Source organism: Acanthopagrus latus, chromosome 6 (assembly GCF_904848185.1).
Source record: "Acanthopagrus latus isolate v.2019 chromosome 6, fAcaLat1.1, whole genome shotgun sequence".
Taxonomy (NCBI): domain Eukaryota; kingdom Metazoa; phylum Chordata; class Actinopteri; order Spariformes; family Sparidae; genus Acanthopagrus; species Acanthopagrus latus.
The window spans coordinates 26,145,023-26,159,862 of record NC_051044.1 but is presented as its reverse complement, the minus strand read 5'-3'; the positions used below and the strand labels follow the sequence as shown (position 1 = coordinate 26,159,862).

The following is a 14,840-nucleotide window of genomic DNA, read 5'->3' as shown; positions in this document are numbered from 1 at the left end:
TGGGCAAATAACAGTATTGGCAAAACGTTTCCAGTGACTGGAGAAAAGAGGTCCAACATAAATACAGTCAAGTAAAAACCCTACAATAGACTGAATCAGTTGTAAAAATGGATAAATTATCAAATATCAGAAGTGTAGGTTTTTATGAATCTTTTGCATGTGAAATGTGATGACATTTACACAAACCAGAATTCTGTAGCTGTATCCAAAAAGGACAAAAAGACGCATATTTTATTCTTTTAATCTTTTATTTCAATCTATTTTCAGCTATCTGAAAATGAGAAGTCCATTGCAGCTGTCAAGGTGTCTGAGAGTTTGGTGGCAATTTTATCTGCAGAGGGAAAAACAAGAAAAGGGAAAATCACTGGCATGATTACATATAATCTGCTTGAAGTACAGACACAACACAATACTCATAACTGAAGCCTGTCTGTGATGAAATGCAGCTGCTAGGCTAAGTGTTTTAGGCAAATTACAAAAAACACAACAGACCTATAAAACATTTTAGAAACACAAATCATTATGCACCAGGCCACATCTCAGGCCAATTCTGAACATTAACACAGGGGTTTCGTGTCCCAACCATCAACCGATGAAGCCACTTTCAAGTATTTTAAGAGACTGTTCTTTGTTTACATTTCCATTGATTGAATTTTGAGAGACTGCCTGAACACACCACAGACAAAATGATAGAGTATTGGACTGGGATCAATATTTATACAAACCAGCTCTTTTCTGCTGCTTTTTCCTCTTCTTGCTAGCAGCCATAAGTGCCTGTCCTTGTTGTAGTGGATCTACATTCAAGATATCATTCAAACTTGGAGGCTTGGGGGCAGCATCATTTGCAGGGAAGTCAGTCTTTGACTTCTGGGATTTTATCTCCACTGTCATTGGTCCAAACTATTTACAGTGGGAGAAACTATGATTAGTTAAATAAATCACATCTAAAAGTCTTTAAGCACACAAAACACTTTAAATATAAAAGTTAATCTGAAAGGACTGCCATGTTTCACACCTCTGGGTCCTGCTCATCCTCCATAGATTCAGTTTCATCTTTAAATTCAGGTTCCTCCAAGGAACCCGCTACCATTTCCAAGTCAGAGGGTGGTTCATCCTGTCCACCTTGAGTCATTCCAGTAGTTTCCATGCAGAAGCCCATTTGGATATCAGGACAAGATGACTCTGAAACACAACAATCCACCATTGGAGGAATGCTTTTGTTTGGTATTTTACCAAAGACTAAGGTAATCAAGGTAAACATTGTTTCTACACACCACCAGAGCTCACTGAGAAAGAAATGATTTTATGTGATTTTGGTGAAGTGGCCCATTATATTTACCTGCAAGCACCTCCTGGTTTCCTTTCTCAAGCTCATCCCAGTCAAAAGCTTTACCCATCTCTGTAACAATCTCAGCACTGACGTGTGTGGGAAGAGTGTGCGTCTCTGGAGGGTGCGTGAAGTAGCTGATCCTTCCTCTAAATTACAAAACAAGCTGAAATTAACAAAGTGCACAATGGGTGGCTGTCATCTATTAAACTTCAAAAACATAATTTTTAGCCCACCCTGTCCAGTCCATTAACACACTCTTAGCTGCTTTGTCAGTGTCAGGCAGTCCTCCCTTTCTTAGTTTGCCTTGACGTCGAGCAAGCAAAGACAAAAAGTCCTGAGGTGTGTGAAAGTCTGGGACGCCGTAGTGCTCCAAGATCTGTCCATACAAAATAATTCACTGTGATAGCACTACAACACATTTAAGCAAAATACAACAGGGTTATTACTACGTCCTGACGTACCTGTGCCTTGTTGCACCGTCGAAGGATGGCCTCAACAGGTGGTAGAGGATCAACAAGCTGTTCGATTTTCACACAGTTACGAAGAATCATTGCTGCATCAGTTGTTGAAGTTGCCATGACAATGCCGGGACAATCCAACAGCTTAATGTGTTTGTCCAAATGCACCTCCTGAAGGCACCTGAAATCCATCAAACTCAGTCAGCAAGGCTGGCTGGAAACAAGAAGGACTTCACAGATCGACAACTTCCTGTCTACTTACTTGGTGACACCAGGAGTGGCTCCGACACTACATGCTCGTGCTCGTTTCAAACTGTTGATCAAACTACTCTTTCCCACGTTTGGAAAGCCTTCAAAACAGGAGTGGCAAAAAGATTTTGCTTTAGACAACCTCGACTTAATACAGCAAGAATAAGGCATGCTGCTGAATGCGGTGCTTACCTACAACGCCTACAGTGATGGCCGTCTTTATGTCTAGGTTGCGGCAGTAGTTGCCGAGTAGCTTCATCAGGCAATCTGCACCAACACAAGCACTGGTGCTGAGAAGCTCTGTGGTGGCCTGCGTCACTGGTACGTTACTGCGTTTCTGTGCATGGGACAAGGCGTAAGGAGAAGTGTGAAATGATGTGATTCTGTATGTAATTCTGATTCTAATTATGTGGATCTGAATTTGCGCGTGTATAATGTATAAAATGTATAATAAAGACAAATATTTAACTGCATACCAAGTTCTTTGTCTGTTGCTGGGTAGATGCCTTGAAAGCTACAGTAGGAAACTCATTACGAAGATATTTTATCCACTTTTCCACAATTTCCTTTGACACCAAATCTGTAATCAAAACAAATCCATGTGTGTTATGCATAGAATATTTCACAAAGAAAGAAAACACTTTGTTATCCAATAAAATATATGCAGGTATTATTTCTAAATGTATTTGGCTAGCTCACCAATTTTATTGAGCACTAAAACTATCTTCTTGTTTGTTCCACTTTGAATGACTGCCTGCTCCACCTGAGGACACCTGCAGCCAAGAGGGTCACGTGCATCCAAAACCTCCAAAATCACGTCTGCAGCCTCGACTACCTATGAAAACATTTTTAAAAAACAGTGTTCATGTTAAAAAGTCCAGCCCACCTTGCTCAAAGCAGAAGGAACAGGGTTATTTCTAAATCACAAAATGTCTGTGTGGATGTATGTGTAGGATGTCTCTGACTGGAAATTGCACTGGCAAATGCCTGATTTATGGTAGTGGGTTAATAACTATTCTTCCATAGTTAATTGTCTTTTGACTGCTCATAAAAATGATTAAGAGAAAAAGTTCTTAAATTGTTGGTGATACTTGTTTGTACATGCCTCTTTCATTTTAATATTCAACAGAACAGCCAGTTTGTGGCATGTATGGGGAAATCTTCATACCTTTTTGAATTCTCTGTAATATGCTTTTCTTGAATTCTCATTTTCAAAGTTAACATGCTTCTCCAAACTCTGCATCTCGATCTCCTGTGAACACAAAGAAAAAAAATACTGAAATTACTACACTGAAAAGTTGCACAGTATGCAGTGGTTCTGAATGGAGGCCACTGAATTGGATCTACTGATCAATCAAATTTACCCTCTGCTCAAAATCTCTTTGTCGCTGTAGGATGTCATTCTGAAAGCTTTGCAAATTCCTCCTCTTCATCAGCTCTCGTTCTCTAGAGATTTTCTGCTTTTCCTGGAGTTCCTGAAGCTAATTAGGAAATATGCAAATTGAGAGACCAGTTAAGATATCAGCAACTTAACCATAAATATAATCACAAGCAAAACTTTCAAATGTTCACCCGTTGCTTCCTGATTTCCTCTGGATTTCTTTGGGCTTTGAGCTGCTGTGCAGATGACTGCTCTGAGTTCTTTGTCCGCCCCGAAGAATCACCCTTCCGTCCATCTGTATTCTGTAGACAGGAAAACATTTCATACTTGTGCACTGTCTTTTCATCTATATCAGCATGGGCAGCACAATGCAAAATGGGAAGCTAAACCTACCACATGTCTGTTAGAACAGATGCCTAAATGTGTACTAAACAAAGATTAAGTTCACATTTAGACAAAAAACAGTTACTCTGCTAGCCTGGAGGGGGTATGTGTGTGTGCTTTAGCATGAGTCACGTCATATAATGTCAGTTTCTGATGTATAAACTCTGTATAGATTTTTAATTTTTTTATGGAGAAATGCACAGTGAAACTAAGGTGGCTGATGTACCAGTCGGTGCTACTCATAACTCTAAGCAGTCATTACAATATGACTCAACATGTAGCTGGAAAATACAACTGTTTTCTCTCAATATCGTTGCCTTCAGGGATTTGGGTTGTCCTGACATCCGACTTCGATATTTTACTGAATATAAAGACCTAACTATGTTTAAATGTGTCGTTTTGGTTCCTGTTATTCACTGAAAACGGACCACTGTTTAAACTGTCAGACCCCAAACAGTGCATCAGATGACAGCCGAGGAGCTGAGTGGTAGCTCCAGCACTAACAGCTAGCCACAGTTAACATTAGCTTGCTAGCACTTACCTTAAACTTTCCGAGGAAGCCGAGACGTTTGGCTCGTTTTTGTTCTGTGAAATGTGAGAAACGACAGAATCCGTTTTAAACCAGCCACAGTTATTTAATGAGTGAACACAGTTCGCAAATAACCATAAAATACGTACTAGCTTTCGACATGAGTTCACTGGAGTCTTGTCTCTGACTTCACGTGTGTGGCGAGAAGCTGGACATGGGCGCAGAGTGACGTCAGCCACAACATCCGGCCAAATGTCAGAATAAAAGCGCGTTTTGATTTTGGAATTTAGCGTCAGAACCACATACATACAAACACATTTATATTATTTAATGTATATGTACTAGGTAGATAAAAAGTACTGAGTAATTTAATTCTGTCGCCAATGAGTCCTGTGCACCCACCTTTAACCTCCATACCCAGAAAGTCCATTGGTATCCTTAATGTATTTTGTATACAGGTACATCTCAAAAAATTGAAAAAGTTCAACATTTTTTTGGTCACTCATTTCAGAAATTGAAACCCATATATCACATGGATTCATTACACAGAGTGAAATATTTCATTTCATTTTGATGATTATGGCTTACAGATCAGAAACCCAAAATTAGAATATGACATAAGTAATATCAGTAATATCAGTAAAAAAAAAAAAATTAAAAATATTTCAAACAAATGCAAGGCTTCTGAAAAGTATGTTCATTTCTATGCACTCAGTACTTGGGCTCCTTTTGCATGAATTACTGCATCAATGCAGCGTGGCATGGATGCCATCAGCCTTTGGCACTGCTCAGGTGTAATGGAAGCCCAGGTTGCTATGATAGCAGCCTTTAGGTCATCTGCATTGTTGGGTCAGGTGTCTCTCATCTTCCTCTTGACAATACCCCATAGATTCTCTACGGGGTTCAGGTCAGGCAAGTTTGCTGGCCAATCAAGCACAGTAATCCCATGGTCATTGAATCAGCTTTTGGTACCTTTGGCAGTATGGGCAGGTGCCAAGTGGAAAATAAAATCAGCTTGTCAGCCGAAGGAAGCATGAAGTGCTCTAAAATTTCCTGGTAGCTGAGTTGACTATGGACCTCAGAAAACACAGTGGACCACCAGCGTGGCTCCCCAAATCATTGACTGTGGACACTTCACACTGGACTTCATGCAACATGGATTATGCTCCTCTCCACGCTACCTCCAGACTCTGGGACGTTGATTTGGGACAAATGACATGCAAAATTTACTTTCGTCTGAAAAGAGGACTTTCTTTAGACCACTAAGCAACAGTCCAGTTCTTTTTCTGCACAGCCCAGGTAAGACGCTTCTGACGCTGTCTCTGGTTCAGGAGTGGCTCGACACAGGGAATGCAACATTTGTAGCCCTTGTCTAGGGTTTTGCAGGCCTTTTGAGTTATTCAGCTGATTAGGGTGTGACACCATGACTTTCCAATATTGAACTTTTTCACAATATTCTAATTTTCTGAGACACTGAATTTTGGGTTTTCATTATCTGTAAGCCATAATCATCAAAACTGCAAGAAATAAACACTTGAAATATTTCACCCTGTGTCTATGTGTAATGGATCTATATAATATATGGGTTTTACTTTCTGAAATGAGTGACAAAAAATACTGAACTTTTTCATGATATTCTAATTTTCTGAGATGTACCTATAGGCTAAAACGTGAAGTGTTGGAGAATAAAATGCAACCAGATCGACTGTTAGTGCATCAATGATAATCATGCATTAACAAATAATCGACCTTTTTAAGTAGTTCAAGTAATTGTTAATATAGCAGGCAACTCAACAATGACCTGACAGTGACCTGACACAAGACACAGAATTAGTATCAGCTCCATGCTGGTGTTGTGTAGCTGACCCTGACAAAATACGGTGTTGTGCAATGTTTTAATTAGTGTTGGGAAGTTACCAAGTAGATTTAGACAAGCACTTTATTCAAATACTATTCTGAGGCCCAAGACTTTATACTTCACTAAATTTTAGTTGCAAATATTGCTTTTCAGCCCTTCATCCTCATCTGACAGCTGTAGTTTTTAGTTACTTTGTAAGAAGGTACTTTTTTGTCAAGAATATTTTACAAAACATCTGAACTGCTTTATAATGGTCTGTTAGTCCTCCAGTTAAGTTCTGACTGAAATATCTCAAGAACTATCCCATTTTGAGTTTTGTTTTGTTTTGTTGTGGCCCTAATAACTTTGTTGGTGCCAATGTTTCAGTATCATCATTGAACATATTCTCTGTCTAATATTCGAACCATGCAGTGTGGCGATGTTTTATGGCTTCTTTCTTAACAGCATTCAACTTACTAAAGTGATGCGTTGTATTGACACTATGACACCTTCCAGACTGACAGATGATTTCAGTTTCAAACACTTTCTCACATTTCAAAATTTGGAAACTTAGAACTGTTAAATTGTATGGGATTTACCATTCCACCCATTTTCAGTCATTGTCAAGGGAAGACTTACTGTATATGGGACCATAAGAAGTTGAATACTATGTATCCCTTTAAGTCAGTCCACTGCCAACTCCTGTTTGTAACTGACATGACTTCCATTTTCCTCCATGCTCTGATGAAGGACACACTGACAAAATGATAGCATGTTGGTTGACTTGGCCACAACAAATCGGTAAAGTTGATATTTGTCAACATTTTCCCAAAGATTTGTGTGTGTTTATACCTTTAGGTATTCGGCATTTGGAGCAGTGTCTTCCTGTTCTGGCAGGACAAGATTTCTCATAGTTCCACATACCAAATTACATGGGGACACCACAGGTTGTCCAAATAACTAATTTATCTCATTGTCTACCTCCATTCTGATGGAAAGTCGAGTGAGGTTTTACAGTCCACAAAATATTTTTGGAGCTTCACAGCAAAACAGTGTTGCAGCAAGTGTTCTAATCAACATAAGTAGCTGGGACCTGTTTTTAAACAGAAAATGGCTCCATTTTGATGAAATCTGGAGAAATCCAAGTCTGCATAAGCCCAGAGACCCAAAATAGATTTGAAAAGTCAATCGGACCACTGTACATGATTGGCACTATGTTAACCCCTGTAGGGGATCTACTTCCATCAAAATATACAATCTGGAGCTGCTCCTCAGTCCTCTTTACAAAAATATTCTGGAAAAATTAAAGTTTGTCTCTCTGCCAAACGGTACCACCAACACTGACGATGGTCAAGGTTCTTGCTCTGAACCATTCAGTAAAAGAATCACCAAAACAGTTTCATTTGTTTGATTTTTTTTATTCATGCAGATTCGAAAGAAGAACATGATATTATTGCACAATTTTCTTTATATATTTTTTTTGTTAGTTTCTTTATTTGCCAGAAAGCTATATGTGCTAAAAAATGCAATACATAAATAAACATTTACTGTACAAATCAGAATGGTCCTCATGGAGCCAACGTATGGAACATAGAGGTTTATGCAGGTGCCACAGAGGAGACCTCTGTCTTTGATGTGGATACTTCAGAGCCATCATCCACTTCTTTGCCAAAGAGCTTCATGATGCATTGACGGAACTGATATCAAAGAAATAAAAAAAGAAACATTTTAGAAATGTAAAACACAAAAATTACTTAGACAAAAAAATGCGATCAATATGACCCACCTGTCGGTTCATGAAGACATAGATGATTGGGTTGTAGATGGTGGCGCTCTTGGCGAAGTAGGCAGGTAAGGCAGCAGCCAGGGGATGGAACGCATATCCCGGGTTAGCCGCAGCAAAGCAGGCAAAAAACGTGTAAGGACCCCAACAAAAGCAATATGCAAAGATCATGACGACAACCATCCTGGATACTTCTCTCTCGGCTTTCTGGGTTGACTCTGACTCTTTCTGCTGCATGGCAACCTGTGATGGACAAAACAACCCAGTCTGAGTCTCTGAGTCTGTGGTCTACTTTATATACAGTATAAAACTGCAGGAAGATAACTTACTGCACGGATGGCCAGCCAGACTGCGAGATAGCATAAGATGATGATAGCCAGAGGAATCAAGCAACATGTGATCATAAGAACAACCATGTAGGACTGGACGCCAGGGTCTTCGCTTCCACTGAATACATCAGGGCCACAGGAAGTCTTCAGACCATGAGGCCAGTACCTGATGCAAGACGATGTTAATTTTTCGTTTCTGGTTGAAAAATACAAAACTCAGGTGTTTTAAGAGTAACATCAGCCTACCTGCTCCATCCAAAGATGGGGGGAGCACACCACACTGCTGACCAGACCCAGGAGAACACTATTCCACTAATGGCCCATTTTTCATCAAATTTGATGTTTCCAAAAGGTTTGCACACAACTATCCACCTCTCCCAGGAGATGATCGTCAGGGACCAGAGAGCAGTAATTCCTGTGTAAGGAAACAGGATACTCAGTACTGATAAAATATGCAGCACCAAGAATCCATCAAGGAGAAAAAACTGTGATCACTTACCGCAAACTGAGACAGTGAAGCCCTCAAAGATGCACATCGGGTGTCCGAGAATGAAGTAACCAAAATACTGGTTGCATACACTGATAGTGCTGGCAAAAACTGTTTCTCCAAGATCAGCAATTGCGAGATTGACTAAGATCCAGTTCAGAGGGTGTCGGAGTTTCTTGAACTTTGCCGTGGCCACCAACACGAGACCGTTGGTGAAGACTGATAGGATGACTACAATAATCATCCAGCATGTGGAAAGGTTGTAAACCCATCGTGGAGCGATGTGGTAATTGGGACCCTCGAAGGGATCTGGGGAAAAGGAAACAAAACAGTCTCTTCTCACAAGTCCACATTGTGTAGTTTTGTAGGGTCTCTAAAGCAATGTCAGACAGCAGTTATATATCATTATTGTTAAATATATGATATCTGATTTAATGTAGATAATCTGTCCAGGGCTGAGAATTAGACAAATGTCAAGTTCTTTGCCATTTTGAAGCAGTTCTGTACAATAAGATGCAAATTCCTCATCAGCCAACAGATGGTATCTGATGAGGGTCAAACTGAAAAAATGTATTTGAGTCCTGCACAGCAAAGCTTTTTAATTCATGGAAAGACTGCAGGTACTATGTCTCAGTAATCAATAAAATGAGATGTATGTCTGACACTGCACAATATTCATCAGCAAAACTCTCGAGTTCTAACAATTACCGTAATGACTGTAACTTGACCATTAAATTCTTAAATAAATAATAAAAATGATAATACTGTACCTTTGGTATGATTGCTGTTTGTGTAAGTGAACGCAGAACCCCTCGTTGTGTCTTCATTGTAGCGCCTGGCAGCAAAAGCCTGTTTACCCCACTCCTCTGCCATTTCGATTTTACAATAAGGTCCTTTCTTGTCACTCGCAGCCTCCTCAGGTGACTTGTGCCACACGACTTTAGCTTTTATACTTACACTTCAGGGACTTTAGATGGGATTAGGTCACAATCAAATTACAGCCGTGGCGCTGTGCTTGGCAGGGATACTCAGAGGCAGAGCATAAGCAAACTTATTTTGAACTGTACTTAAACTATCAGCTTCTCAGGGTAAGCCACAAAATGACCTAATAATCTAGCTTGAAAGCGGATTTCTGTCCGCTCCATCCAAATGGGGATTAGCTGCGAGACCTTTGGTTAACATGGAAATTTGGTGCCATCGTTTTCCTTCATTGAGTCCGTACTAGAACTACAATAACAATAACTCCATATGCGGACACTTACATCAGGAATGGCATGCGTTGCTTGATATTAAGTTAAAACATACGCAGCAGAATTGTGCATATCTATTACATTTCATATTATGTGTGTCATGATGGTCCTGATAGGTACTGTGGACCCTGATGGGTATTAGTGGGCAACAGTTGTTGACGTGTGAGGGAGTCACCTTTAATCCCACCACAGTTAACAGTTCACCTCAGAATTTAGGGTCATTTTCTTGATCCTACAGCATGTCATATCGTCATGGAAAGGTTTAAGGGCCAAGGTCATGCATTGGTGGCCCTGGGAGTATTGTCATGTGAGATGCTAGAGAGGAGTCCAAGAAGTCTTATTGCTGTTTGTATCAGTTGTTGTGGTTTATTCTAAAGCACAGGCTTGATTTTGGTTTTGGAATCCGGATAGTCGAAGTTTAATATTAAGCTGGAAGACAGCTGTTTTACTTGCTGTGAGAAATGAGATACTGGACCACTACATAGCGGTCTTCAGGATATTTGTATTTTCAGTTGTGAATTTCTGACGCATCTGCTATGCGCACATTTTTGGCAGTGTGACTCTGAGCGGCAGGTGCATCCGCCCAAAGCTCTTCAGTTCCGAGGATTCCCAAGAGGATGTCTTTAGGAGATAAGAGTAGCCACTCTTTTGGACACTGAGATATAAGTGCCAGCACGTGCAGCTTTCTAATTTAATTGAAAAGAATTTCTAAATCATGCATTCAGTTCAAAAATGATCTACAATGTTTGAGGTAAAAGCCAGCAAGCCAACATACATGTAAAAAGCTTGGGTTACATGACCCACAACAATGGTCTTTAGCTATTGGATAAACTTCACATCCTTTTCAGTAAAAATGCTTGTGAAAGCCCTTTTGCAGCAAAGTACATTTTTGCATCGTTCTGAAACACATGATCCTGCCATGACACCAGCTTTAGGTAGAAGCTGAACCAGGTGTGTTTAGATGTAACAGTCAGAAAGATTTCTCTTCTCTCCCACTGCTCTCATTTCTAATTCTTCACACAGCTACTTCTGCCAAACCGAGGGCAACAACATGGGCGTTTTCAAGTAGAGACTGTGTATCCAAATGCACGTGTTCCTAATGTTATTTGTGGTGTTCACCCTGTAGAGACTACTTAGACACAAAAAGAAACAGAAAGCGTGAGGTTACATCAGCAGCCAGCGAAACGCAGCCAGCAGGAGGCTGTGATGGCAACCTTCACACCCTGCCATTGATGTGGCCATTTGGAACAGACAGAAACACTTCTCTGTTACACATGCTTGGATGACACATTCAAAGAACTAAGTTGTTTCAATCATACTGACTCTTTAACTTCTCTGCCTCATATGTGCGGCTAACAGGCTAGTTAAAAAAGGTACAACCATACCGACCTGCAATGTGGTGTACCAGAGCAGTGGAAATTGTAATTGGCTTCACCTTGCAAACAAATTTACAAATGATGCTAAATATTTGGGAAAAGACCCTCTGCGTGGCAGACATTTTGACTTGTCATAGCCGGAAAAGCACAGGTGGAACTGACAACATTAATGATGGCTGCATTCCATTTAGATGAGCTGGTTCCAGGGCCCTCTCAGATCAGCAGTCAATGAAGGGTGACCTTTTTGAAGTGTTGATATCACATCTGTACTTACAAATACATAGCTAATCTCAGCTAGTAAGCTGCAATAGGCTAGAACAATGTGCACTTCCCAGGTCGACGTCCTTACTTTTGACAGTTAACTGAGATGCGTACACTTACTGGGTCCAAGCCACCAGTGGGTACTGGTGACGAGGTAGCTTCCAAAAGGTTGACTGCAAGGTCACAGCTTCACCTTTTTGTCATTCAGCAACACAGGGTTACACAACAAAATGCCAGCAATACTCCCTCTATGCTACATGAGAAAAACATTTTTTTCCTTTTTAGGATTTTGTCTGCTTGTAAACGTTCCCTTGTTCCACATGACATCAATCCTAAAAAGCATTTCATTCATCTTAAGACTGTGACTGTGTCCTGTTCAAAAAGGATGTCAGAAGACTAAACATGCGAGACTTCTGGACTTTTGAGAATTTGCACGTCATAAATGAGATTATTGATGAGGACTGATATGATATTGATCAAACTGACACAATGTGGATTTCTCTCGGGTAAGAAATTAGAGCAGCAGCTGTGTGTAACATATATTGAACGTCTCAACGGAACTTGAGAAATTAAGGTGAATGTGCCCCAGTAGACCAAAGCAGATTATGCGGACAACTCAGGTTCCTCCACAAAATGGATTAACACAGAGTACAGTAATTACTTCTGGCGTGCTCACTCCGTAACAGGTTAATCTCTCCGGAACGACAGTTCATTTCAGGAGAAAGTAAAGGTCATCCAAAGCCGCTATAGCTGTTCATTTAATCTGCTGATTCTGTTTTTCTGGGGTGCGCTTCTTGCGCAGGTAGCTGGCCCTCAGATTTGATAAGAACTCTGTGTGGGACGAGGACTGCACATCAAGAAGAGGAAGGATCCTGGAAGTCAAGAAATCTGTAAACTTTTCTTACATTTTCCTCCTTTATTATCAAATATGTTTCTATATATATTAGTATCTAACTGGTATTTTAAAAATGTTTGACTATTTTGTGAATTTGCATGTAGCAGCTTTAATGCTCCTTTTGACAAAAAAAAAAAAAAAAAAAAAACTAAAGAGGGGAGAAGAAGATTTTTCTTTAATTGTAAAGTTACAAATGTCTTAGGGGAGAGTGTTGTGCTTTCTGTATCTGGATGTTAATTCCCTGATCATGCAGGTGGAGTTGAACCTATTGAATCAGACTTTCGATGTGATGTTTCGAGGGTATGTCTGGAATTCCGCTAGTTCTGAACTATTCATTTTTTGTAAAAGTTCACTACTAGCAGAACTCGGATTTGCTCTCGACTACCAACGAGATTCTCCATGTTCACCCTGACCAGGATACAAGGAGGCTGTACAGTCTCCGTTTGAACAGCAGGTGATCTGAATGTGTCGTGACTGTAAATGATTACGCTGGTGTAGTTTGAACAGAGGCCACCATTTCTGCTCACATGGGCTTGTGTTCATTTTACATCAGGTAATGATCCTATTCTCAGTTTTCTGTGCTTATGTTGTTCTGGTACAGTAGCATTTGGTGACAGGAATTAGGAAAGTGTTTCAGATCAAATATATCAAATATTTTGCTGTAATTAAGATGATGCACATTCCCTCATAGTTAAGATGATTCACTTAAACCTATGATCTCTGTCAGCACTGCGACAATGTGTGAGCCCCAGCACGGCGGTTAATTGGTAATCCTATTAAGATAATCGACTTTAGCTTATTGTGTCGTCAGTTAGAGGACAACAACTGCATGTAACTACTTTGAACTGTGATTTGTAGTAAAACGTATATGTCAAACTGGACATATATTGAATTTAGTCACACTAAAATTTCATACAAAAGGGGCGTGTGTGTGTATGTGTGTGTGTGTGTGTGCGTGTGTGTGTGTCTTTAAACTCTTCAGGAGAAAGTCTTTTAGTTTCTGCTTTGGTGAGTAAACTAATGAACCACATGCCTGCAGCATTGTGGGCAACAGGTAAGAATGAGTGACAGGCCCAGCAGCCCACATGGTGACTGGTGTGTGTCAGGCTTGGTCATGATCGTGACCAGGGACTGACAAAGACAGCTTTACGCCACTGTGTGTGTTGTATGTACCTGAATCTACTGACTGAAATGTTGATTTTACAGAGATTTCAAAAGATCTACCGACAATAGCGAGGGTGCCAGATGGACAGATGGCGTTTAGATGGGACACCGGCAGTGGCTTTAACCATGTATCATTAGACAAACTGGTGGCGAGATGAAGACCTGGCACGAGGTCTTGTACCAGGTCTTCATCTCTCCACCAATTTGTCTTGTGTTTGCATGATGCAAAGAGGCCAACGGTTTGTTAATGATCCCATCACTCATCTCCGTAACATCTAGTTGTAGCCTTTTTCTCAACCTTCTCAGCGTCACGATGAAATGAAGATTTAGTGTGAATAATGTCGGTTTAACATTTACATGCCTGTACTAACACTGAAATGGTAATAGGTTATGTATGTTGTGCTTTCTTCATTATCTTGGCTGTCATATTGTTTCTTGTCCTCACTGCTGATGTTCTGAAACATACATGGGGGTCAAAAAGCCTGAGACCACTAGTCAAATTACCTTTATTGCGCATGTGTTTTGAATGTAATGCTATCGTAACTGATTAATATAAATAAGATGTATAAGTTAGGAATTACTTAATACCACAGTGTTGAGTTTCAAAATATTCACAGTGTGCTGGAGGGAAATGACGCTGCTTGGGGGCTGTGTTGAACACCGAAATGAATCCTGGGATTGTAGACAAAGAAGAAATCTGGGGGCTTTGCTTTTTCAGAAGTAAACCCCTCTAATCTCACAAACTATCTGATCAGCTGATCCCAGAGTGTTTGCTGACAATGTCTGCAGTTGTTTCTCAAGCACAGATGTAAGCTGCAAAGTTGTAGCTCAACTGTTTATTGATTCTCTGTTAAATTGCAGGTTGTATACATGCACATGCAGCACAACTCAGTCACAGCAATGTCTAACACACTCTTCAATCTTTGCCTTCCAAGGCTAATTGTGCAAAAACTACGATGGGTTTCAGCGACCTGACTCGGACATCTTCATTTCTTGTAACATAATCAAGATTTGTAAACGGAATTCAACTCTTAGACATATGTACTTTTGCCATGTGCATCTAAAATTAATAGTCTTGTAGTGACACAAATATTCACTATGACACATATATTAATTTCTCAGTTTTT

At 40.2% G+C, this 14,840-nt stretch overlaps 2 protein-coding genes across 2 annotated transcripts; both read right to left on the bottom strand.

Moving 5' to 3' along the window:
• Window positions 1-225: 225 nt before the first annotated feature.
• On the bottom strand, window positions 226-4,595 carry gnl3l (guanine nucleotide binding protein-like 3 (nucleolar)-like). Its single transcript, XM_037101330.1, has 15 exons — window positions 4,481-4,595; window positions 4,344-4,387; window positions 3,610-3,720; window positions 3,402-3,518; window positions 3,206-3,289; window positions 2,737-2,872; window positions 2,514-2,617; window positions 2,230-2,374; window positions 2,051-2,138; window positions 1,792-1,969; window positions 1,564-1,706; window positions 1,340-1,476; window positions 1,016-1,182; window positions 726-900; window positions 226-331 (listed from the first exon to the last, which is right to left on the bottom strand). The coding sequence occupies exons 1-15, from the start codon at window positions 4,491-4,493 to the stop codon at window positions 264-266; spliced, it is 1,710 nt and encodes a 569-aa protein (XP_036957225.1). The 5' UTR covers window positions 4,494-4,595; the 3' UTR covers window positions 226-263.
• A 2,994-nt stretch (window positions 4,596-7,589) lies between these two features.
• LOC119021533 (red-sensitive opsin) lies at window positions 7,590-9,816 on the bottom strand. The gene is made up of 6 exons (XM_037101878.1): window positions 9,538-9,816; window positions 8,780-9,076; window positions 8,527-8,695; window positions 8,281-8,446; window positions 7,955-8,194; window positions 7,590-7,865 (listed from the first exon to the last, which is right to left on the bottom strand). Exons 1-6 carry the CDS (start codon window positions 9,638-9,640, stop codon window positions 7,767-7,769), a joined length of 1,074 nt encoding a protein of 357 aa, XP_036957773.1. The 5' UTR covers window positions 9,641-9,816; the 3' UTR covers window positions 7,590-7,766.
• Window positions 9,817-14,840: the final 5,024 nt, after the last annotated feature.